The 25,953-nt window shown below is 35.4% G+C and overlaps 1 protein-coding gene across 6 annotated transcripts in view; it reads right to left on the bottom strand.

The window, feature by feature from the left end:
- Window positions 1-5,539: 5,539 nt before the first annotated feature.
- The window catches only part of LOC123527031 (CAD protein-like), a 58,868-nt gene continuing 38,454 nt past the window's right edge, over window positions 5,540-25,953 (bottom strand). For 2 of the 6 annotated variants that reach the window (XM_053523582.1, XM_053523583.1), the window contains exons 30-44: window positions 24,713-24,880; window positions 23,371-23,502; window positions 22,902-23,103; window positions 21,433-21,548; window positions 20,617-20,832; window positions 20,122-20,332; window positions 15,708-15,758; window positions 11,584-11,637; window positions 9,382-9,536; window positions 8,938-9,015; window positions 8,361-8,502; window positions 7,982-8,178; window positions 6,992-7,249; window positions 6,677-6,771; window positions 5,540-5,893 (exon numbers count right to left, since the gene is read on the bottom strand). In XM_053523582.1, coding sequence (XP_053379557.1) covers window positions 5,791-5,893; window positions 6,677-6,771; window positions 6,992-7,249; window positions 7,982-8,178; window positions 8,361-8,502; window positions 8,938-9,015; window positions 9,382-9,536; window positions 11,584-11,637; window positions 15,708-15,758; window positions 20,122-20,332; window positions 20,617-20,832; window positions 21,433-21,548; window positions 22,902-23,103; window positions 23,371-23,502; window positions 24,713-24,880 — 2,178 coding nt within the window. In that variant the 3' untranslated portion in view covers window positions 5,540-5,790. Of the gene's footprint in view, window positions 5,894-6,676; window positions 6,772-6,991; window positions 7,250-7,981; window positions 8,179-8,360; window positions 8,503-8,937; window positions 9,016-9,381; window positions 9,537-11,583; window positions 11,638-15,707; window positions 15,759-16,238; window positions 17,203-20,121; window positions 20,333-20,616; window positions 20,833-21,432; window positions 21,549-22,901; window positions 23,104-23,370; window positions 23,503-24,712; window positions 24,881-25,953 lie in introns of those variants that run through there. The other 4 variants (XM_053523585.1, XM_053523584.1, XM_053523586.1 and 1 more) reach the window with 4 other exon arrangements.

Below are 25,953 nucleotides of genomic sequence, written 5' to 3'. Positions count from 1 at the left end.
GAAAAAAAAAACAATGCATTAGACCCACTCAAAAATCAAATATGGCCGGAACTTAAAAGATTGCCGCAATACTTGTATTTTACTTTAAGAGAAACCTTGTATTATTGATCACTGGCAAACATTTTACCTTATTAGTTAAAATCTCATGTTGGCAATTATACTGACACAGAATGTGTAAAGAAAAAAATACTATAATATTTAATATACATTCAAGGTAAGTGAATAAGTGGTTTAATGCGCCATATAAATTTGCCATTTATAAGCAAACGAAAAACTAGAGCCAAAATTAGGTTATCAATGGCAACTATATATAACATGCAGCATTCTGTGCTAGTACAACAGCGAGTTCTACTTTGGTATTAGTTTTCATGACGGTTAATATTCTGACGTTGCGGTGAAATTAAATCATTCCATAGCTTTGGCCGAACAGACTTAGTCTGCGCTAACAAAGACAGAAGACATTCTTTGAAAAAATAAGGGTAAAATGCGATAAAAAAGAATATCACACTTGTATCTCCTCACATTGATTTTATTAAAACTCGTTGGATAAAATTGAAAAAGAAAAATTTGGCAGCACATTTTATTATTTTATTCAACTCGTTTGGTAAATTCATTGCGAAAATGCATTCATGTAATATCATCGCCTATGTACATTAAAACTTATTAAAAATACGAATACGAAAACTTATGACATTTATAACAATACATATATTCTTTTCATATAATACGATAGGCTTTCTAAATGGTAAAAGTTACAATTGCTAGTGCGTGCTTGTGAATATCCGTCTGTTTCTCAATGAGTCCTTGGAAAATGCCAGTGCTGTTCTAAGAACTTTAACTTTCTACGAAAGCCCGATGGTGACTTCATATTTCAGTATTCCCATTTCCTATTTCTCATTTCTCAATTTACACGATAAAACACATAGAAACTATTAAATGAGAAATGTGAAATGTGAAATTCACATTCCTCACTTCGTACTTCAAATCTTGAAATGTGTGATTCACATTTCTGACTTCACACTTCTCAACTTTGGTATCGAAATCGTGAAATGAGAAGCGTGAAATGTGAGATTTCGATAACAAAATCAAGAAGTGTGAAGTGAGAAATGGGAATTTCACATTTCCCATTTCACGATTTCTATACCAATGTTGAGAAATGCGAAGTGAGGTATGTGAATTTTACATTTCACACTTCTCGTTTCATAGTTTCTATATGTAAATTGAGAAATTAGATGACGAGGCATTTGGCTACCTATTTCTTTACTTCGACATTCAGAGCACTGGGCAGAAATCGCATTGCGTCAATACCAGGTGACAGCTATAGCAATGTTTTTGTTTTTTTTGTTTTTGTTTTTATTTTTTAAATTAGGCAGTCGGATTCCCCTGGTGCATACCAGTTCTACATTGGCTGTTAGTAGTCGGACGAAGCCGAACGGTGGATCTTCATCGAAATTAACCTTATTGCTTTTATAACATTCCTTGGTTTATTTTCTTGTTGTTAGCGTATGCCATACATGCATTAAAGGTACAGTCCGCCATTTTTAATTTATATTGGATATGACAGCGCCCTTAAATACTGAATTTATTAAACGAGTTGAATAAAATAATACAATGCAAGCTTCTGTCTCTACTATCTGTTTAATATCATGATAAAACTTGTATTGGTCTCATTCATTTGAGTAGTCATTAATGAACTGGGCGTCATGCGGCACTTTGGCGTCGTAATTGACGTCATAATGTTCTCTTACCGGTTCGCATGTCAACCGTTGTTTATCGCAAAATATACAGAGCTTAAACTTTTCTTATATACCTGGCAATCAAACAGAGCCACATTAGACGTCACATACGCTAGAATAGCATTAGCTCATGTTTGTTTCACGTTCTAACATCAGCAGAATCCCTCGGGACACGTCGGTACCCTCGCCCTGCCAAGCATAGGCACAAATAAATTCTGCAAATGTTATAACAGAAGAACATGCGTTATCCTACATTCTTACATGGCGATGAATAAAGATATGGGTGTAGCAGAAACATTTCCAAACTCAAGAAAGCGCTCGCCAGTTGTCAAGAAAAATATGACTGCGACAACCACAACTTTTTTAAGTATGTCGCAGATCCGGGATTGATATTTTCCGACATTTCTGTTGTCTTTCACTCTTAGGCCGAGGTTCTTGAAAGATTTGTTGGAGGACAACTTTGACAGGCTTAATGTGTTAATTTTTCTTCTTTATCAGGGCTCTACTTGACAGAAAGACATAAAATACAGTAATTTTAGTCAACAAATAATTTTCTTATCTATTGTCTGAATATAAATATGATGTGTTTCTGAACTGTATTTAGTAATAATAATTATAAATTCAGTACATTTTTTTCAGTTTTTATTATCATTATTTTTCTTTAATAAACATACTTTAAAATCACTATCTAAACATTAATATACCAGTACATTTTCAAATTAATGTCTTTGCATGTCTTAGCAGCGTTTAGCAAGACACGCTTTTTAACATAGCAGAATGATGTGAATTTGTTAGAACATTTCTCTGTAATTATAAGTAATTTCAGAGTTTCCACTGTTATATAAGGAAAAACTGCCAAACACTCAGACATGACCCAGACTGTTAAAATTATTTGAAGGAAATTGGTAGAGGGTCACACAAAGAACATTCCTTTATAATTATTTTTGGAACTCGGCCTGTAGTTTCTGTGATACTTTAAGTAAGTTTTTCAGTTTGGTTGCAGAATTCTGCCAGCATGGATGACCTGGACTTAAAGGAATCTAAAACTGCACCTAAAACACATTCTTGTGAAATTTAGTTGATACTGACTCTGTTGTACGAGATGGGCAAAGTAATTCTGAAGGAGCAGAAGCATAACAGTTATTCAATAATCCTACTCACCAAAAAAAAATCATTTTCTGTTCATGCAAGTTGTGTGTGTGTTGTGTGTGTGTGTTGTGTGTGCATGTGTTAGGGTTTAACATCTGTTTCAACAATTTTTCAGTCATATAAACGACGGTGTCTACTTGTAGCAGTGAATACAATGCCCAACTTTATAGTGCTGCCTCACTGGAATATCACGCCGTAGACACGTGGCATGATACCCCACCCAGTCACATTATACTGACACCGGGCTGACCAGTCGTAGCACTATCTCTTAATGCTGAACGCTACTAGCACCATTTTTTACGTCTTTGGTATGACGCAGCCAGGGACCGAACCCACGACCTCCCATACTTGAGCGGTGGACGCTCTTTCACTAGGTTACCGAGGCGGTAGCTCATGCAAGTTAAAAAGGTAATCAATCAATTGTGACTTGGAAGAAAGGTCGGACTGTTGACAGATGTACATAAATAATAATATAACTAAATTAAGCAAAAAAGAAATTTTATTGCAACAGATTTTTCAATTGAGATTCTAACATAATGTGGTCCCAACATAATAAAATTTCACACAACTAATCAGAAAAAATAGCACTTGTTAGCTCTTAACACATTAAATTTCATCAATAAACTTTGTACATCCAGAGAAAATCCCTGAACACATTAAATCTCATCAATAAACTTTGTAAATCCAGAGAAAATCACTGAACACATTAAATCTCATCAATAAACTTTGTAAATCCAAAGAAAATCAATGAACACGTTAAACATTACATAAAAGTCAATACTGTTCTTTTTAATTTAATACAATATATTTGACAATGAATAAACTGGGAATGAAAAATAAATCACTGAAATGAATAAACAACAGAAATGTAAAATACATGAGATTCCTCCATTATTTAAACAACCAGTTCATTCAATTTCAATTTCAGTATATAGATTTTTTTTCTTTTATGCAAAATAATAAGTTCACTGAAAACAGGAAAACTATTTTATCTGAACTCCGTAATTCATATCAATACAACCAAACAATTATTTTCTTTGATTCACAATTTTATCTATTATATACATGAAGAAACAACACTTGTATTTATAATGTCAGTGAAATAAGGTCACATACCTATGAGCATCCAAATAAGATGCATATATGAAAATAAAGTCTATTGAAATCCTTGTAGAATCAAACCATTGTGCTTTCAGTTGCATGCAGATTTTTGGGCACCCAAAAAAAACAACTTAACAGTCCATTTCCTGGACAAAATCCTACCAGGTCTTGATAATGCATAAAAACTTTTCAATACATGTATATGTATGCAAAGCATTTCATAAAACATCACTTTATTTTACTTCAAAAATTGAAAACATTAGCATATAAACATGACCCGTACATTTTTGAACACCTACATGTAGTACAATGAACAAATTTGTGGTACTGTTGAATTAAAACTTGTTTTTATCACAAATGAACACTATAATAAATTTTCCAATCTCAAATAAAAAAAGTACATGTATATCAAATTGGACCAGTTTACAGATTCAAAAGACAACATTTTTCATAACATTTAGTATTTCATATACCCTGACATGTTACAAAGATCATTCAGCTTCATTTACCATTATGATACTGCTATATTTGAAAAGTTTCCTCTTTAATTGCTACAATATTTTGCAGAGAGCTCATGGACTGATCAAAATTCTTATTTTTATATTTCTACTCATGTATGTTCTGACATTCAGGGTACCTGACTCCAGATGTCAAAATTGGGTTTTGTAAACCAGTTTAAACTACAACCTTGATCTTTTTCAAGAGGGTGTTCACGAACAACCAATCAGAGCCTCTAGACTTGTTTCCAACATTTTTTTTACATGAAAATACCCTTCATTAAGTACTGGTGCAGCAGCTGCTCTTTTTATATGAGCAGTCTAATCTTAAAACAATTCCATACCTTTGTCAAATTATTTTTTCTTACATATACTCTGTAACATTTCAAAGTCCAACAGAAATGCAACATTCAATGAATATAGCCATCCATACAGCACTTCACACTTCAAATCTTACTTCAACTGACAAAGTTTTAAGGATAATAAATTGCTCGTAAAAGGAATCATGGTATAGAAAATTATTTCTAAATACAAAATACATTATTCTTTCATCAACAATACTTCTTTATAAACACATTAATATTAATTATGTATACTGATCAATTATCATTATGCAATTTAATTACAAATTTGAACTAATAAGTATATATAGTTTCTTTAGGCAAGAGAATAAAATTATGTACCAGGAAAATCCTTTAATTTGTGCAATAAAACATGAGTCAATGATACTTATACAATGTTCCCATCATTTCTACCTAAAATTGTCAAACTCTGGCTCAGCATCCAGAAATTCACAATAAAATCTAGAAAGTAGGGCATATATTTTCTCTTTTCTATACTTTAAGAGGAAAAATGCATTTTATTTTCAAGACAGAAAAAAATGTAAACATCTAGAAAAATGAACACATTCTTATCAGATCTATGAGTTACTTTCTCATCTAAGAATTTGTTTAAATTCATCTGTTGCTGTATAGAAACAGTTCAACAAATTGAAACAACATATTTACAATCAGTACTTGAATCAAGGATAATAGGATTTCATAACACATAAACACATAATATTCAGTTCCAAAGAAATGTATCTTTTTTTGTACAAACAGATGTCTTTGGTAAGACCTCTAACCACATGTTGAGATCACTTCCTGTTTTAAAGACCTCAGGGACCAAGGTTTTAAAACCAGTCTAAAATTTCAAGCCTTTGATAGGTTAATTCTCAGCTCAATTTGAAAATGACCAATAACAAAGCTGAATTTTGAGACTGGTCCTCAAACTGAGTTTTACAACCTTGTATCCATACTTTCAACATTTCAGCACTTCCCAAGGACCAATGCTAGCAGAGCCATTCTCACATACATGCCATTCTCTGCCTGCCTGAAGTATGCTGCCCTTGGGTCAGTATCGAACGTAGGGCTGAAAAAAAGAAATAAAACACTACCAAGTCATGATAGATAGATTTCATTTTAATTTGGCAGAACAACAGATATCAACAAAATTTCAACACTTCCAAAACACTGTTTATTAGAATAAATAATCAGAAATTCTTTGCACAATAAAGATATAGAAGTACAGTCAAACTTTGTTCACAGAAACTCTATTTCGTGCACCGCCATTTGCTCAAACTCATCGCCAGGTCCTTGCAAAGTCCCTGTATAATGTTCGTTTGTTTGTTTGTTTTGGGTTTAACACCATTTTTCAATAGTATTTCAGTCATGTAAAGGCGGGCAGTTAACCTAACCAGTCTGCCTGGATTCTGTACCAGTAAAAACTGCCAACTTTCCCACATCAATTAGGTGAAGGACGAATGATTTCAGACACAATGTCTTTTATCAAATCACGGAGAACATGTATATTGTTTGATGGCTCAAACTACTGATAACTCAAAACAAATTTTTCCATTCTGGCAGAATTTGAGCGAATGAAGTTTGACCGTATATAAATATCTACACAAATTACAGATATCTGCTCCATCATAATAAAATATAAAATAAATCTGGAATTTCAATAGAACTTTTTGACATTTTTTCAACAAAGGTTTTGTGATGTCACGACACTGTGATATCACGACACTACATTTGTACACAGGTACAATGGGTATAATTTGGTTTAAACCTTTGAAAATCATAAAATAAAATATTAAGTGGCTGCACCACTGAAGTAAAATAGTATTTGCTAAAGAATGTAAACTGCATGTACCTGATTTCAAAGTTCCTCGGCAATGGATGCATTACAACCATACGTTTCTTTGCCTTTGTCATCAATTCTGGTGTTACAATAAACTGCCCGCACACCTGAAAATTTAATGGATTTACTATAAACTACCCACACATCATAAATATTGCTTGTAACTGCTAGCAGTGCACTTCCTGCAAACCTGTAATAGTTAATTTATGACAAAAACATACCACCATGTCTCAGATATCTATCATTAGGAGTATATGATGACCACCTGCAATAGGCTTTGATACTGGTGTCAAAACTCCACAAAAGGACAAAAGTAATTCTGCATACCTTTTCGTACTCTTCCTCAGACTTAAACCGTTCCTTTTGTATGCGGGTCATGTACAGAACGTCTGTATCGAGTAGAGCATCTTCCAAAGAAACCATCTCCTCCTGGTGGGTACCTTTGCTGGAGACATAATTAACTACTTCCGTAGGCATCTTCAAACTTGGTGGTGAGACATATCGAATGTTGACACGGTAGTTGGTTAATAGTCGAGCCAAGGAGTGAACTGTACGTCCATTCTTCAGATCTCCAACCATCGTTATCTACAATAAGGTCAACAGTTTCATCAATTAAGTCTAAAGGTGAGATATTATGAACTGCATATCTTAATGCAGTAACTGCATACCAAACAGCTTAAATAATTGTTAAATTCAAAATATATGTATTAAAACAAGAGTGCAAAACTATCACAAAAATCCCTTTTATACTGCATCATTGAACAGCAAACTTTCAATTTTGGCAATTTTGACCTATTCAAGGGTCAAAACTCTGGAAGATATATAAATATATCTTACCAATCATGATATTTTTATTGTAAAATCATTAGTATATGAATTTGAGGGGTAATACTAAATCATTTTTAAACTACATCAATCCATATTATGAAAACCTGATGAACTGTTTAAATTTCCATTCGTATCAAAGTGAAAACTTGAAACCATCGATTCATTCCCAATAACGTACTGGTATTTATTATTTTGACTGAAACCCAAAATTTTAATCAAATGGAAATTAAGTGATTGTACAAAATTTAAGCTGTTATAGACATGAATTGTTTTTTTTTTGTTGTTGTTGGGACATATATCACACCGTCATACAGCAACTTGATGGTGGCGATATGACCCAAGGTGCCTCTCTGGGCATAATTTTCGTACACAAACAGGCATCTTAGAACCACTGACCTTCTGCTAGCTAGTTGGATGGCTTCCTCACTAAAAGACCTGAGCTGGGCTCAAACCCACATAATTTATGAGAAGGGCAAGAAAATCACTTACAGTTAAACCATTGACAGTTCCAATCTCCTCTCTGATCGTGAACACATCCAGCAATGCCTGGGTTGGGTGCTCCCCAGTACCATCACCTGCATTAATGACGGGTTTGAGACAGTTATTGGCGGAGCTCTGTACAGCATCTGGTACTGGGTGGCGGATGACAAGTACGTCACTGTATCCACACATTGTCTGAACAGTGTCTGAAATAATAGAAATGCTGTCACAAAATCAGATCCTGGCTGGATCAAATACTTCAGGTTATGATCATGGCTTTTAAACTGAGAATTCTGAGGACTTGTACCTGAAAATCTTACTGAGAATAGTAAAGCTATTTGAACAATTTTGAAAACAGTCTAAAAAAATTATTAAAACATTCACATACCATCCAGTGACTCTCCTTTCTTCACTGATGAAGAAGCTTCATCAAAATGTATGACAGAGCCTCCGAGTCTGTGCATGGCAGCTGAGAATGAACAACTTGTTCTCGTACTTACTTCAAAGAACATGGAGGCCATCACTCGACCCTACAATATATGTATACACTATCGTGTTAAACTAACTTTTCTTTAAAAATCAGACACATATTTTTCAAAAGTGGCCATACAAACTAGGTTCACTATAAAACGACACTCATCTTTTTAAATGAAGTCAGTACTTCTCTTTCTTTTATTAAAATTAACTTTCAATATTTGTTTTTGTTTTTGCTGACTTTAACATCGCACAGATACATTTATTGGTAATATGGCTGGATGGCTTCTTTACATGAAGAGTACAATGCCCTGAGTGAGGCTTGAACCCATATCAGTGATGGCAAAGTGGTTCATGGAGGCCCCTACAAAATATTTGAGTGACTGTGATTTCTACACATGTACATATAGTTTCTTCCTATATTTAACAAATAAAAAAGTCATGTGACTTTGATAATTGACTGAACAGTAAAATTAAGTTTTATACTATACCTTAAGGATATAGTCTAGTGGTCTGTCTCTCTGTACTGCAGCACGGAAATGATGAGCCAGGTTGAACAGCTGATGTAACTGAAATATAATACACCTGCATGTGAAATACTGATAGCATCAATTGAAATCAAGGATGTTCAGTCTCCAGATTACAATGACCTTGATCTTTGACCTACTGTTTAACACACATCCCTCCATCTGCAAACAAAAATCTACTGACCACAGGCAATCAGTCTACTGAGCCCAAGTTACCTTCAGGAAAACTATAACCCAACCTAACAGTACTTGAATGTAACTTAAACAGTGCTCTCTAGATAAACAAGTATAAACTCCTAGCTGTATCTGCCAGTTTTCTACATGAAGTCTTTAAAGCTAATATATTTAGGTTCAAAAAAGCAATCCTCATTCAACATTTACCACCTAGATGTATTCACAAAATATTACCTGATCTCTGTTAAATGCAGTTACTGAGAGAACATGGTGGCCTGTCAGCCCTGGGGTGATATGTGGCATAGCTACTGACTGCACCTGTGGTATATGCTGTGGTGAGAAACCCAGGTCTCGGCGAGCTCCATCCCCGACATCCCCACGTGCAGAATCTGTTCCATAAAATTCAAAAGCATATATTAACCAGAAAATAAACAAGGCAATGTTAAACAACAAATTCTAATTCAGAACATTAGTGAATTTATAATATAATGTGATTGTGACTCATCTGCATGTTTTCATAAAAAGAAACAGCTGAAAACATTTTTGTATGTGGAAAAAATTCTTGCAAATATAATTATAAAAGAATAGAAAAAAAAGAGAACAAAAGACAAATTTTAAAGGCAAAAGCAATTTTTAATCAGTATGAACATTAAACAGGAGATGTTAGTATTCATAACAGAACTGAACATGCAAAGCATGCATTACTACAACCAAACATGAACAGTTATCATGACAGAGGGTAATATCATCATCCTAGAGCTCAAAGAGGTCAACTGCACTGACTTAGGGAAACACTTATTACCACTTTTTGCTTTAAAGTGACAGTATGTTATGAAAAGGGGAACATATAGCTTTTGCCAAAATTCTGACAAAATAAAAATGAATACTAGAGCTGCTTTTGAGAGAAGGGAATGTCTCCCGCAACTGCCTAATCATCTAAATAGCAAGTCAGTCTTTATATACTGTTTACTCACTACAATTCAAGGGCCAGAACTCCAAAATGCCTGCACCGATTTGGCTCATTATTGAATTTGTCTGAGGTCTTATGGTGAAACACATTTTGTTCAAGTTTGGTGAAGATCGGATGAGGAATGTTCGACTTAGAGTGCGGACAAGAGTAAAAAGGCTGATTTTTTCGGTAATTCAAGGGCCGTAACTCCAAAACGCCTGGACCGATTTGGCTAGTTATCCAACTTTGCCGAGGTCTTATAGTCAAACACATTTTGTTCAAGTTTGGTGAAGATTGGATGAGAAATGTTCAACTTAGAGTGCAGACAAGAGTAAAAAGCCCGATTTTTGGTAATTCAAGGGCCATAACTCCAATATGCCTGGACCAATTTGACTAGTTATCGAACTTGGCCGGGGTCTTATGGTCAAACACATTTTGTTCAAGTTTGGTGAAAATCGGATGAAAAATGTTCGATTAAGAGTGTGGACAAGCTTTGTGCCAGACAGACAGACACAGGAACACACAGACTGGAGTAAATCAATATGTCTCCCACACCACTGTGTGGTGGGAGACATAATAATTGCCTGAAAGTATTTTTAAATCTTGGAATTGTTAAGGCAGCAGAGAAAACCCACTTTGTATACCCCTTAATCATTCTGATGAAGTACCACAGGCATACCCCTGGTATGGCATTATCTAATGAAAATAGCTCAAAATATATAACATGTGCATTAAAACCTAATTTTCAACCCTTTCTGCTCTAAATTTCAATTTTTCAACATTCAGACGTCAAGAAAAATAAATATGTTTATATTACATGTGTACAAATGTATGTTTTTTTCCTATTTTAGGAAGGTGAGGGGATATAAGGTTCACTATGACCACTTTTTTATCGTAAGGTCCCTTTATGTTCGTATGTTCGTAATGTAATATCTTGTAGTTGTTTAACCCTTTCTGTGACATTTTCCCCCCAAGTCATATATATACTTCTTTGTACAAAAAAAAATATCGTATCATTTGGTATTTCCAAAAAATCCATTACTTCAAACAGCATGCAGTGTTCCACAGACTTGATAAAACCACATTAGTCCAAGAACAAGGTGTGGGTGTGGGTGGGGGGAAGATTAGGATAAAGATATGTCCATTTTCAAGCATCAAAATTTCAATATTTTACAAGAAGGGTATTTCAATTAGGATGTTTTCATAAAAAGATATTAATTTCATATACAAGCGTTAGTGTTGAATTTTACTGTTAGGATCATTTTATGTAGAAGATCCATAATGACATTCGACATTTCATCGGTTGTCCATATGCAATTTTGGCATTCTCCATTTTTTTACAGCAAATTTTGTGCATGTTCAGCTATATTTACGCCTGAAAAATGCAGAATTGCATATCGTACTTTACACAGATATTGTCGAGTGTCATTACAGGTCCACGACTTTAAATAAACTTCATACGGAACAGTTCATGCACAATACAACACCTCTCAGGTCCTTAGACGGTGAAACAGAACATTCTGATCCATGACGTAATGGTGCTACAAAAAGCAAGCAATATTCAAATAAAATAATACTTAAACCTAGATTTATAAGTTGATAACCTGTCTAAAAATTCTTTCTTTCTTTTGAATTAGGTTTCAATTCACAATAATTATGAGTGAAATATACGCCTTAAAGCTCCACCAAGGCCCAGGGTAATAAAACCGAATGTGGTATATGCTGAATGATCTAAAAACTATATCATCTGATTGGTCTATTCTGAAACAATGCCAAAGAGAGCATTTTGAGAGCATTTGAAACGCGCCTTCAAACTTTAGTTTCATAACCATGGAACCAGACATTTTATTTGGCAAGTGTTCTGACACAGATGACACAAAACTAAATTCCAAGCTTTTTATACATGCTAGTGTATCACAATACCAAAATTCTTAAAGCAAAGATCTTAAATCAAGGTAGTATAGTTGTTATTTTATATTAGGTATGGCATCAAGTTTGTTTGTACTTCTTCTCAATTTATATCATTTATTTGTATATAAACACATTAATTTTACTGCCACATGCCTTTTTACTGTATACATTTGTATTTGTAACTACAGTGAAACACCACTCGCTCGAGCATCAATGACTCGAGCACCCGGGCTCGCTCGAGCAATTCATGTGGTCCCAGCCGATTTCCTTCTATTTTCTATGTGAAATTACCATGGCTGGGTCGAGCATCGATAACTCGATCACTCGAGCATGACACCTGGTCCCTGTGTATTAATTTATTCTTCATTTCTTTTGGCAAACTCGAGCAGAGGTGTCAAAATTTTTCACACCTTCGGCGGTCAGAATGTACCGGTTAAAAATTTTCACACACAGTGAGAATTGCGCAGTCTACTCCCTAACTATCTTAGATGTTTGTTTGTCGGTATATTTCATCTTATAAAGAGATTAATTATTGATAAAAGGCCGAAGAAAAGTTTTATTGATCAAATTTCGATCAATTACTGATCGCTTAAAACATTTTTTTCTTCGGGATCGAGAAGATAGTTATGAGATCGTAGCATTTTAATCAGCAGTTGTTTGCATGCAAATGAAGGAAATAATAATGTCTTTCATAAAACTGAGACGATAATTCTGATATGCACTTGTTGATAAATAAAATTAAAAAAAAATTCTTAGTTGTTTTTTCACATGTCCCATTTACAAATTACATATTACAAGGCAGTCTGAAAGACAGCTAAATCCCCCGCCACTGCTATGGATAGTGAAAGGGTAAACCTTTCATTTTAGCTGTGACCTTGACCTTGAACTGACATGGCTGACTCATGAATTCTGCACAACGTCTTGATGAGGTGATCATTTGACCCAAGTTTCATGAAAATCCTTCAAGGGGCTTAGGAGATACAGAGCTGAAACCTTTGACCTTCAGTTGTGACCTTGACCTTGAGTTGACATGGCTGACTCATGAGTTCTTGATGTGGTGATCAGTTGACCCAAGTTTGATGAAAATCCTTCAAGGGGTTTAGGAGATCTACAGAGTGGATACCAAATGGAAGGCTCAAACCTTCGACCCTTAGCTGTGACCTTGACCTTGAGCTGGCATGGTTGACTCATAATTTCTGCACATCGTTCTGATGAGGTAATCATTTGAGCCAAGTTTTATAAAATTCCTTCAAGGGGTTTAGGAGATATAGAGCGGACACGAAATGGAAGGCTCAAACCTTTGACCTTCAGTTGTGACCTTGACCTTGAGCCGACATGGCTGACTCATAAGTTCTGCACATCGCCTTGATGAGGTGATCGTTTGACCCAAGTTTGATGAAAATCCTTCAAGGGGTTTAGGAGATATAGAGCAGACACAAAATGGAAGGCTCAAACCTTTGACCCTAAGTTGTGATCTTGACCTTGAGCCGGCATGACTGACTCATGGGTTCTGCACATCGTCTTGATGAGGTGATCATTTGACCCAAGTTTTATAAAATTCCTTCAAGGCGTTTAAGAGATATAGAGCGGACACAAAATGGCAGGCTCAAACCTTTGACCTTGAGTTGTGACCTTGACCTTGAACCGACAAGGCTGACTCATGAGTTCTGCACATCGTCTTGATGAGGTGATCATTTGACCCAAGTTTCATGAAATTCCTTCAAGGGGTTTAAGAAATATAGAGCGGACACAAAATAGAAGGCTCAAACCTTTGACCTAGAGTTGTGACCTTGACCTTGAGCCGGCATGGCTGACTCATGGGTTCTGCACATCGTCTTGATGAGGTGATCATTTGACCCAAGTTTTATCAAATTCCTTCAAGGGATTTAGGAGATATAGAGCGGACACAAAATGGAAGGCTCAAACCTTTGACCTTCAGTTGTGACCTTGACCTTGAACCGACAAGGCTGACTCATGAGTTCTGCACATCGTCTTGATGAGGTGATCATTTGACCCAAGTTTCATGAAATTCCTTCAAGGGGTTTAAGAGATATAGAGCGGACACAAAATGGAAGGCTCAAACCTTTGACCTAGAGTTGTGACCTTGACCTTGAGCCGGCATGGCTGACTCATGGGTTCTGCACATCGTCTTGATGAGGTGATCATTTGACCCAAGTTTTATAAAATTCCTTCAAGGGATTTAGGAGATATAGAGCGGACACAAAATGGCAGGCTCAAACCTTTGACCTTGAGTTGTGACCTTGACCTTGAACCGACAAGGCTGACTCATGAGTTCTGCACATCGTCTTGATGAGGTGATCATTTGACCCAAGTTTCATGAAAATCCTTCAAGGGGTTTAGGAGATATGGACCGGACCGATTTTGTTACGGACGGAAGGATGGAAGGACGGACGGAAGGACGGAAAGACGGACAGAAGGACAGACGGACGCAGACCATTCCTATAATCCCTCCGCCATGGCGGGGGATTAAAAACGTGTTTGTAATACATGTACGTTTGGTTTTTTAATGTCACAAGTATGTTATTATTACGAATCACCGTTTACTCTGCAAATGCTCCCGATGACAATTGGTAAAAAAACTGAATTTTCTTCGTATGTTGGTCAATGTTTGGGTCACTCGAAACCATGGATAACTCGAGCATTTTGCTCATCCTCTTGCAACCTCGAGCGAGCGGTGTTTTACTGTATTAACAAATGAAAATACTTCTTAGTTTTCAAATCGGCTGCCAAAAATCTGGAGGCATACTCCTTTAAATATAACAGTAGCCTCTTGCACCTAGTGTGATCCAGTATAGGAAATTCCTAAACAGCTGCTTGCATCATGGCTGATCTAGGTACTGCTTTAATGACCCTTTTATTATGCATATAACTATTTCTAGAGTTATATCAGCCAAAATAAACTTACTATGATTTTTAAAAAAATAAGATTAAAAACTTGTTTGTAGCGGTAAACTTTTTGATGCATGAAATGTGGAGAAACCATTAATCATTACATCATAATAATATGATGTCACAATGAAAGCAAATAGTCCAACCATAGAATATTTTCACATAATCGACACAAGTTGAATACAGGATTTTGTATACATTTGTGAAATGCATGCCGTATTTCTGACAAAAAAATTATTGGTATATCATAAAAATGCATATGTAACAAAAATATTAAATATTCTATTGAGAAATATAGATGTGTAAGTAGTAATGTGCTCCTACAGAATTTATTCCTATTTCTCAATAGAAGTCTTATACAATACAACCTAAAGTGATCATACACTGAAGTAAAAAGTGTATACAAACATGCATTAATGATGAGACCATGACATACTACTTGAATGAAAATAATCCCATATTCCACATATCTACAAGCTTATGAATACCGTTTACATGACACCAAAATAGTCATGCTATACTGTACATAACTGAGCAGCACTGTGTGAAAACCAACATTAGGGCTTTGCCACCTGTATGGGTCCAGGTTAGTCTGCACATCCATGCAGTTGCATACAAGTGCTAAAATGGACTTGAATGCTAAACTGATAGATGAACCGTATGGGTGTGGGTTTAATAAACAGTATGGTAGTGCACTGACTGTGTCCTTGCTGACTGAACAGCCCTAATGCTGGTTTTTTTTGTACAGTGACACTCACATCTTGTACCCCTTATATCTACTACTGCTTACCTGTTACATCATGCATACTTGTACCATGAATATGTTGCCCATCTGATCTCTCTACGACATGAGAGAGTAATAGAGCAAAATATAGAATAATTAATGGAGATTTTACTTTTAAGTTTTCAAAGTTAAATAAACAAGACAAAAAGCTCAAAAGTTGTGCTCTATGTCGTTCAACTTACAATTTATTACTCTACAAACTTGTATTTGATATGCATATTAAAGTTTTGTTTACATTAATAAATGATCGTTATTCCTGTAACTGCAAAGAATGACATTCCACAAGATTTTTTTAACTCAATGATGTTTCATCAACAGAGTTTCTCTATTATATCATCATTTATTTAACAGAAATTCCATCACTGGAGTTCCGCTAACTTTTTTCCAGAACCACAGATTCTTCATTATCCCAGAACCAGTTCATCCCTCAATATTTTCTAATTATTGCTACTTCCAAAACTTTTTATTTAAACAGTACTGCCCTTATTTCTTATCATTTGTGTTTCTCCCACTATCTCCATATAAAACAATTTCTATATCACCCCATAAACAGTACTTCCCTCATTTTTTCCAGTCACTGGTATTTCCTAAACTATTTCTATAAACCAATTTTCTGTGTTATCCCATAAACAGCACTTCCTTCAATTTTTCTAATCACTGATATTTCCCAAAATACCTGGTATGTCCCTAAACAAAGTTTTTCTATTATCCAATCAACAACACCTCCCTAATTTTGATCTAGTCATTGGTATTTCCCCCACTGTGTCCATAAACCAAGTTTTTCAATTATCCCATAAACATTTTCCCATCACTGGTATTTCCCCAAATTAATCCCATAAACCAAGTTTCTCAATTATCCCATAAACATTTTCCAACCACTGGTATATCCCCCATTATTTCCATAAATCAAGTTTCTCAATTATCCAATAAACATTTTCCCGTCACTGGTATTTCCCAAAATTAATCCAATAAACCAAGTTTCTCAATTATCCCAAAAACATTTTCCAACCACTGGTATATCCCCCATTATTTCCATAAACCAAGTTTCTCAATTATCCCATAACATTTTCCAATCACTGGTATATCCCCCATTATTTCCATAAACCAAGTTTCTCAATTATCCCATAAATGTTTCCTAATCACTGGTATTCCCCCCATTATTTCCATCAACCAAGTTTCTCTATAATAATCCCTAAAACAGTACTTCCCTTATTTTCCAATCATTGGACGTGTTATGCACAATAATCCCATAAACCAAGTTTCTTTATAACGTTTCAAACATTACTTCTCTCAATTTTTCCAAAATTACATTTCCCCCATTTTTTCAATAAACCAAGTTTCTATGTTATCCCAAAAACAGCTTTTCCATTCACGGGAGTTTCCTCTCACTATTTTCCCATTGACAAATTTCATGCACACCAGACTTGGTTTATACCTACAAAAACAATCTTACCTACAGGCAAATCATGCATGCCTGTATCATAGAAAACATCCACTCTTTCTGAAGTGTTCGAGTATTACAATACAGTAACAACAAGAAACACGGCAATGCCACGAAACCAGGTTTTCAACACTTTTCGTAAGAATAAAAATGTATACTGAATCACAGTGCACCACTTTAAAGCACAACCCCAACCCTAACCCTAACCCTATTTTTAGTAACAATGACCTTGACCTTGATCCCAGAAACCCCAAAATCAATCCCAAGCTACAACTTTATATAAGTTTTCTATACACCAAGTTTCATCATGATAGCTCATTCCTAAGTTAAGTTATTGACCGGAAACCCTTTTTCTATTTTAAGTAACAGTGACCTTGACCTTGACCCCAGAAACCCCAAAATCAATCCCAGCCTTTGTCTTGATATAAGCTACATACATACCAAGTTTTATTCAAATATCTTTACCGAAACAAAAGTTATTGACTGGAAACACCAGTTTGACGCCCCCGCCCATCCGCCCGCCCGCCTGACCAACGACATACCTCAATCTAATAACTCAGGTTTTCGTTGAAAACCTTGTTAAGTAAGTACAAACTCAACAAAAGAATGATCAGGAATTATAAGTTCACAAGAAAAATCAAAGTAAAACTCTCTAAATTCTGGGAAGTTAATAAAAAATTCACAGCTTTACCAATTTGATTTTTATATTGCTTTTGCATGGCCTTGTATATTGCAGATACAACCGTTCAACAAAAATTAGTATTAAAGGTATCAATATGGATGAAAAATATTAAAACAGTGAATCAAGTGTACAAGTAAAGATTTCTGTTGTGGTCAACATGTATTTCTGTTAACCTGCCAGTCAACATGTATTTCTATTAACCTGCCTAAAAATAATGTTGACCAAGGATGAAAGTATCAAGATAATCCCACAAGTTCTATATACATGTAATATACTCAATAGAATCAAAAGAAGCATGTTTCATCTGGATATAACCTTTACCCTGCTAAATTTCTAAAATGGACTGGTCCGTATTTCAATTTGGGAAAAAAAACATTTATAATTCAAAGGGGTGTTCACTGAAATTTTACTGACTGAATGACCAACAGTGCAGACCATGACCAGCCTGCACATCTTGGTCTGCTCTGGTCGCAAAGGCAGAATGACTTGCCGTCAGCAGGCTAAAGGTTAAAACAGCTCACATCAGAATATGGAAAGTCACATTTTCTACATGGCCTTTTTCATGAAATCAAATCTATAAAGTTAAATGTACGCTTAAGACTATCTCGGAATAAAGATCACTAGAAGCTGCTTAAAGGCTCATAATGCTGTTGTGTTTAAAATGTGGCTACCACATTTTGTTGTTATGAACATAATATACATTAATTTCTTGTTCAATCCTATTTCTGTTAATTACTTTCATTAACATCTGTCAAAGGTTTGAATATTGCTGAATATACTACAATGTTCTATTGATTCTGAATCTACTGTTTTCAATTACCTCCCTTTATGTCTCTAACTATATGTATAACAGCTCATGTGCAATACTGAAAATAGTGCTTATCTCACCAATGTGACCATAAGTACAGAAAATATCTATCTGGAAAGCTGTTTCATCTGTTTTTAAGTTAAAAAAAAATTAATATGGACCTTTAAAACAGACATAGCATCATGTTAACCTTTACACTGCTAAATTTCTAAAATGCACTAGTCCATCATTCAATTTAGGCAATACCATTTATCATTCAAAGGGGTGTTCAATGAAAATTTACTGACTGAATAGCGAACAGGGTAGACCATGATTAGATTGCACGGATGTGCACTCTAATCATGGTCTGCACTGGTCGCAAAGACAGAATCACTTGCCGGTAGCAGGCTAAAGTTATTGTTTAATCATAATGAGTACCACCTATTTAAAAAACACCCTTTTCTTCCAATTATACCAGTGAGTGGTCTTCAATAATAAGTTTGATTGTTATCATGACATTTTAAAAATTTAAAGTGCACAGGTAAAAAAGCCTGCTCTGGTCAGAGCAATATTATCCCCTTATTGTACCAGGCTAAAATTTTGCTGCACGGGTTTAAGTCAGTTTCTGTTCTAGTCAGAGACATAAAGGGAGGTAATTCAATAAAGAAAATCTAAATGAGCTCTAAACAACTGAAAATCAACTACAGTCAATGAGTAGAGGCTTTCAAGCAGTCCCTACCAAATAGTAACAGCTAATTTTCTTTTTATGGCTAAATACAACAGAATTTACAGTCAACATATAAAATGTTTTGTGAAAAATTTAGTGGTTACAAAACAGAAAGAGGATCGAATCTGCCTTGTTCACCCAAGGCTGGATCCAAGAGATAGTGTTAAAGTCAATCAAATATTTTTTGAAAAGTTTTTTGCCCTGTGAAAGTCCCAAATATAATAGAGGAAAAATTTTGTTAGCAAAACATGTGAAGTATTTTTTTGTTTGTTTGATTTGGGTTTAACGCCGTTTTTCAACAGTATTTCAGTCATGTAACGGCGGGCAGTTAACCTAACCAGTGTTCCTGGATTCTGTACCAGTACAAACCTGTTCTCCACAAGTAACTGCCAACTTCCCCACATGAATGAGAGGTGGAGGACTAATGATATCAGACACAATGTCGTTTATCAAATAGTCACTGAGAACATACGCCCCACCCGAGGATCGAACTCGCGACCCCGAGATCCGCAGACCAACGCTCTTACCTATTGAGCTAAGCGGGCGGGCTTATTTTTAAGTATTTCAAAAGCAAATCTACAGACATAACAGGTATAACTTATTACCATTTCAGATAGCAAAAACTTTCAAAAGTAGAAAATTTAAGAAAGTTTAGGGCCACTTAAAAGCCTGACTCACAGAAATAAGTGACACACATGTATCAAAGTATGTTTTCCAAAGTGGACAACAGCAGATGCAGTGATTTTCTCAAATTGTCCCACTGAACCTACAATAAGTACCTACCATATAAATTGTGCATATCCACCACCCTGGTGGGTTTAGGAACAGATGGGAAAGTGTATCTGTCTGGTAAAAGTCTTCGTACTGGACTTGGGGGCTCAGATGGAGGACGTGACACAACTGGTATAGCAATGGACAACTGGTCTTGAACAGGAGCCGTGGGCTTCATTGGCATACATCGAACATCCTGACCAAAGCCTGGCTTGGCTAACACCTGTAAGAAAAGAAAAGCTGTAACATAAAATCGTGTTTTTCTTCCCCCACAATTTACAAGAAAGTGTCTACAATATCAAATAAACAGGAATGGGGTTCTTGACATGGAGATTCAAAGTATTATGCATATATGATTATTACCAGCCCTTTATTTTTAAATGGGACCATTAACTTTTCTAATTTTTAAATTTGAATTTATGATAGTAAGAAGCACAGCAATCTGCTTTTACAGTACCGCTTCACAACTTCTTAGCATGCGAGAAAAAGAACATAAATCAATTATACCTCTCCATCAATATAGGCCACCTCCCCTCGCAGGACAACTCTGCGGACCATTCCTGTCACACCTCGACCTGCAAACGGAGTCCACTGTGCCTTACTGAACTTCATGGCCTTTGGAATGATCCATGTTGTATCGAGATCCACTTCAATATATGTATCGGGCTGGTCAGGTAAGTTGAATATCTTCTTCGGATTTGTGTACAATCTTTCAATCAAGTCCTATGGTCAGAAAATGTGTAATGTGTATTTTATGTGTCAGGGTTTGACCTGTGAAGTTCTATGTAATCAAAATGAAACAACCACAGAAAATAATTTTTACCCCTGTAATCATAACTGAATTTGCTTTTATCTTGCCATGAGAAAACCAACATAGTGGCTTTGCGACCAGCATGGATCCAGACAAGCCTGCGCATCCACACAGTCTGGTCAGGATCCATGCTGTTCGCTAACAGTATCTTTAATTCCAATAGGCTCTGAAAGCGAACAGCATGGATCCTGACCAGACTGCGCGGATGCGCAGGCTGGTCTTGATCCATGCTGGTTGCAAAGCCACTATGTTGGTTTTTTCATGGCACGGCTCATATAATTTCTTTGATGATATAAGGATGACTAAATGCACAATGGATGCAGTGACATAACTTCTTGGTCAATCCTCGTTAGGTACTAAAAAAAAATTGTCAGTTCCTTGTAACATCTATCAGCTTTACTGCAATCTAATCAATAGATCTGAAATATAGTGTCTCCCCATTTCAATTTAACAAAATTTACAAATTCACAACTAGCCAAACTAACATCTATTATTCAAGTGGTAGAAGTTACCTCCATTGTGAGTCTGCCTTCATTGACAGCTGTTAGAAGCAAGGGTAACATTGTCTCGAGACCTGGAAATCCTGGTGGCGGTTTAGAGCTGTTCTTCTCCTCACTTGTATGTGGAGCTGTTGTATAAAGTTTCCAAACGTTTACAGGTGGGATAACAATTATTTAGAGTAAATATACTAGTTCATACTTTTAAAAGGAAATGTTTGCGTTAGGCACCAAGATATGAAAAATTTAGACAGTTTGACTTGAAGGTGAATGTATAAACTAAACTAATTTGATTCTTGTTTCAGCTATATTTAAGGTAAAAGGCATAATTACTATATAATACAAACAAATATGAAACAATTGTTCATGCTAGCCTTATACATTACATTATAACCATTTATATACAAGTTTCATATTCTTATAAACACAATTCAACATGTGATTTAAAATCATCAAATAAAGCTAAGTTTAACGCAAAAAAAAACAAGAGCCTGCAGAGAAAAACAAGGCTTTCGACCTATTCAACAGCCATTGCCATCCGATTGAATACAAAGTTTGTCAAAAGGCTATGATTTTGGAAAATGCAACAGAGGATTGACCGCTCGGTATGGGATGTCTATCATGCTGTGAAACAATGTGTGAATTTCATCCCTTATACCAATTTTGATTCTGAATACCATCTTACATATCGTACAAAAACTAACCAAAACTGCATATTTCCAAGTGGCTCTGATTTTTAAGAATGCCAGTGGTTTGGACCTTCACCTGACCATATTATCAATCATGACAGAAAGAGATGTGAGCCCAAACACATTCACTTATTCCACTCTCCTTTGGTGATCTTACACTAAAATTTAAATGAAAAGTTAAGTTACAACAGACATAAGTCATAATTAAATTAGAAAAAAAATGTGGATATGGACCCAACTTCTCTTTTCATGTATGTATCATTACAGTGTATCATCTAGGAATTTTTCATCACATTCCCATTATAAGTACTTGAATACTAGCTTACATAAAAACCTTAACCAAAAATTCTAAGTCAAAGAAGGGGCTAATTTTGTAAAAAGCAAAAGTTATGGAACCTGTCAATGTAGTCAGTTCATCACAGTGAATAAGTGTGTGAAGTTTCAATCTATTCCCACAAGTGGTTACTGAGTTACTAGCTTACATACAAAACCTTAACCAAAAATTTCTAAGTCGAAAAAGGGGCATAATTTTGTAAAAAAGCAAAAAAGAGTTATGGAACCTGTGCAATGTAAGTCAGTTTGTCACAGTGAATAAGTGTGTGAAGTTTCAATCCATTCCCACAAGTGGTTACTGAGATACCAGCTTACATACAAAACCTTAACCAAAATCGGGACGCGGACGCGGACGCCGACGCGGACGCCGACGCATGGGTGAGTCCAATAGCTCTACTATTCTATGAATAGTCGAGCTTAAAAATATATACAAAATTTTACACTTCTCGACATATATCTTACCATGATCTGTAGCAAAACAATCAATAATTGCCATATTTTCCCACAATGCCTCCTGATCTTCCTTAGTAACCAGTGGTGGTTTGACCTGTCCCTGACCCTGACCTATATTATCAAGGTCATCTGAGGTCAAGAAGAGATGATGTGGAGCCACCTCACATGTCACCTGTATTCCTCTCTCCTTTGCTGCTCTTATCACTAATATCTGTCAAATGGAATAAAAGTTTTAAGTTTACAACATGGACATAATATTATTAAAGTTTAGCAAAAACAAATGTGGATATGGACCCAAACTTTCTCTTCCTTTCATAGTATGTAAAGTTAATAGGTGCATTCCTCTCAGGAAATATTTTAATTTTACATCAGAATTTTATTCCCCTTTGCTAAAATGAAGAGCTATTTCTCCCTTGGAATAAAAATGAAAATGGTCTTGGATCTATTTTTGATTTGTGAAACAATAACAGAAACAAACCTCATCCCTGCGTGCCACATGGCAGATGTGTACGGGTCTCTTGTACAGCTCCGCTAACAGTATAACAGCTGCCGTGTGGGTCCCCTCAGCATGTGTGCAAAGAGGCAAATTTTTGGGCCAATGTTCAAAATGCTGCAATGTAGAATATAAATATTACAGTAACTCCGTAAATTCCGGTCAAATACACGATGTGATGCAATGAGAAATGTCTAGAGACTTAAAAATGCAAAAATTGTAAAACCTGAAATTAAGAAGTTCTAATACTGTTTAAAGGTCCATTACTAAGGGAAAGTGAGTTGGCAATTTTTTTCATAGCCAGTGCAAAGACTTCTGCAAGACACTAAATAATGAAGATTGGCAGGTCAAAATTTACAGAAGGTCTTTGGAACTCAAACAAATGTGTGTATTATGTTGAAATTTCAATGAATCAACAGAATGACCCCCCAGGTCTTTTTAACTTTCTTCATACTTCATAGAAACATAATTGTACATATACTGCGATTTATTTCGAATTTCTACATACCAACTTTCATTTTCCAATAAAATGAAATAGTTTCTGTGCTTTTTAAAAGAAATGAAAATGTTCACTTTCCTTAGTATTGGACCTTTAATCATCTTTTTTAAAGTGGCATTACTGAACATACATGTAGTGTGTTTTTGGTGAATGTGTTTTAAAAGCAATTTTCAGTAGCTGTGCATTCTAAATTAACGATAAAAATAAAGAAATCGGACTAAGAAAATAATAGTTCTTTTTTTTCAATCTTTTACGTAGTGATCTCCCTAACCTATAGGTAGAGATTTCTAAGCTGAAGGAAAGCAACTCTTGCGTGCAGTTAAGACTGTCCCAGTCAAAATAAGAAAAGTCATATTTGAAAAGTTATTTCGTACTAATAACAGGAATAGTTTATTATATTGGGTTAAAAGCTATAATTCCCTCCACCTTTTTATACACACATCTATTTCAGCTGGATCTTTACTTGAAAAAATGCGCAACTTCCACTTGAATTGGGAAAGTCTTTTTAATTTTAACCAGCAGACACTTTAACCAGTGGATAAAGGTTAGAGCAATTATGTCTGAAATGCAATTCTTTATCAAAATTCCTTTAATTTAAAAAAAGTGACATTAATCTGACCACACTCGGTGTGTTTAAAACTGACCATTTTATTATCACTACATATACAGTTTTTCAGACTGGTGTATCTTCTACTTTAAAATTTGTTATTGTAAAGTTAGAATTCAGGTACATCATCACAGCTGCAGTGTTTCATTGGCAGAATGGAATTTCCTATTTATAATTATTCTACATAACATTTGCATGTATTTTATTAAAATTACACATACCTTCATCCAGACTGATATATCGTCCAGCTTCAGTGTTGTAAAAGTTTCGTTCAGGTACATCTTTAGGGCAGCGGCCATGTTTCCTATAGATGGTAGACTGGTATAGTTGTCTCTACTTGCGCCTACGAACACACCAAAGTCACAACGTGCTCCGGATCTTGCCAGTTTCTGAAACCAGACATGCTACAAATGCTTAAAGATGTTGATACAATGAAAACATTTTACCCCAACTCCACTCGTAACTTTTGTTTTTGTTGGGTTTTCATACACAACCTAAGCAATTAAAGAAACTGGGTAGAAATTGCCTTCCGCAAACTAGCCAGATAGCCCCGCGCCCCCACATGAACAAATTCTACACCTGTGTCTAGCAGGTTCACAAACTCAAAGCAATGAAAGACACAATTTAAAGTCAGCAACCTGAACATTTTGTCCACTAACTATTGCTAGATTCATCCCACACATACAGAAAACTGCACTCTTTTTTTATATGAAGAGTAATCACAGAGAAAATTAGGTACAGAAATGGAAATTAAATAGTTTTCCACACATTAAAGAGAGACTCGCAACACAAACATTCTTTTCTAATATGTAGCTTAAATTCCCCTTTCCATAAAGAAATACTTCACAAAAATTACTTTTAAACCAATTCTTGGTTTTTCGCAACTGATAGTTAGAACATCTTTGGAGATTTTTCTATCTATGAAGAAAAGACAGCACATATTTCAGCACTTGAAAAACCAATATCGTTCTGTTTTGTTACATACAGTATGCTGGATCACATTCATCTCAATCATGGTAAACTAGAGCTACTTTTGAGAAAAGCGCATGTCTCCCACAACTGCCTAATCATCTAAACACTAAGTCAGTGTTATTATACTGTTTAGTCACAACAAATATACCTTTGAAGAGTAAAATGGCTGATTTTCAGTAATTCAAGGGCCATAATTCTGAAGTGCCTATGCCAATTTTGCTAGTTATCGAACCTGGGAGAGGAATTATGGTCATACACATTTTGTTTAAGTTTCGTGAAGATCGGATGAGAAATATTCGAGTTAGAGTGCAGACAAAGGTAAAAAGGCTGATTTTTGGTAATTCAAGGGCCATAATTCCTAAGTGCCTGAGTCGATTTGGCTAGTTATCGAACTTGGCCGAGACACATTTTGTTCAAATTTGGTGGAGATCGCATGTGAAATGTTTGACTTAGAGTGCGGACAAGATGAATGGTTTTTGGTGCATGTTTG

The sequence above is a fragment of the Mercenaria mercenaria genome, chromosome 14 (assembly GCF_021730395.1).
Source record: "Mercenaria mercenaria strain notata chromosome 14, MADL_Memer_1, whole genome shotgun sequence".
Lineage (NCBI taxonomy): Eukaryota > Metazoa > Mollusca > Bivalvia > Venerida > Veneridae > Mercenaria > Mercenaria mercenaria.
Note: the sequence above shows the minus strand (reverse complement) of the source record. Positions and strands in the feature narration are given on the sequence as shown.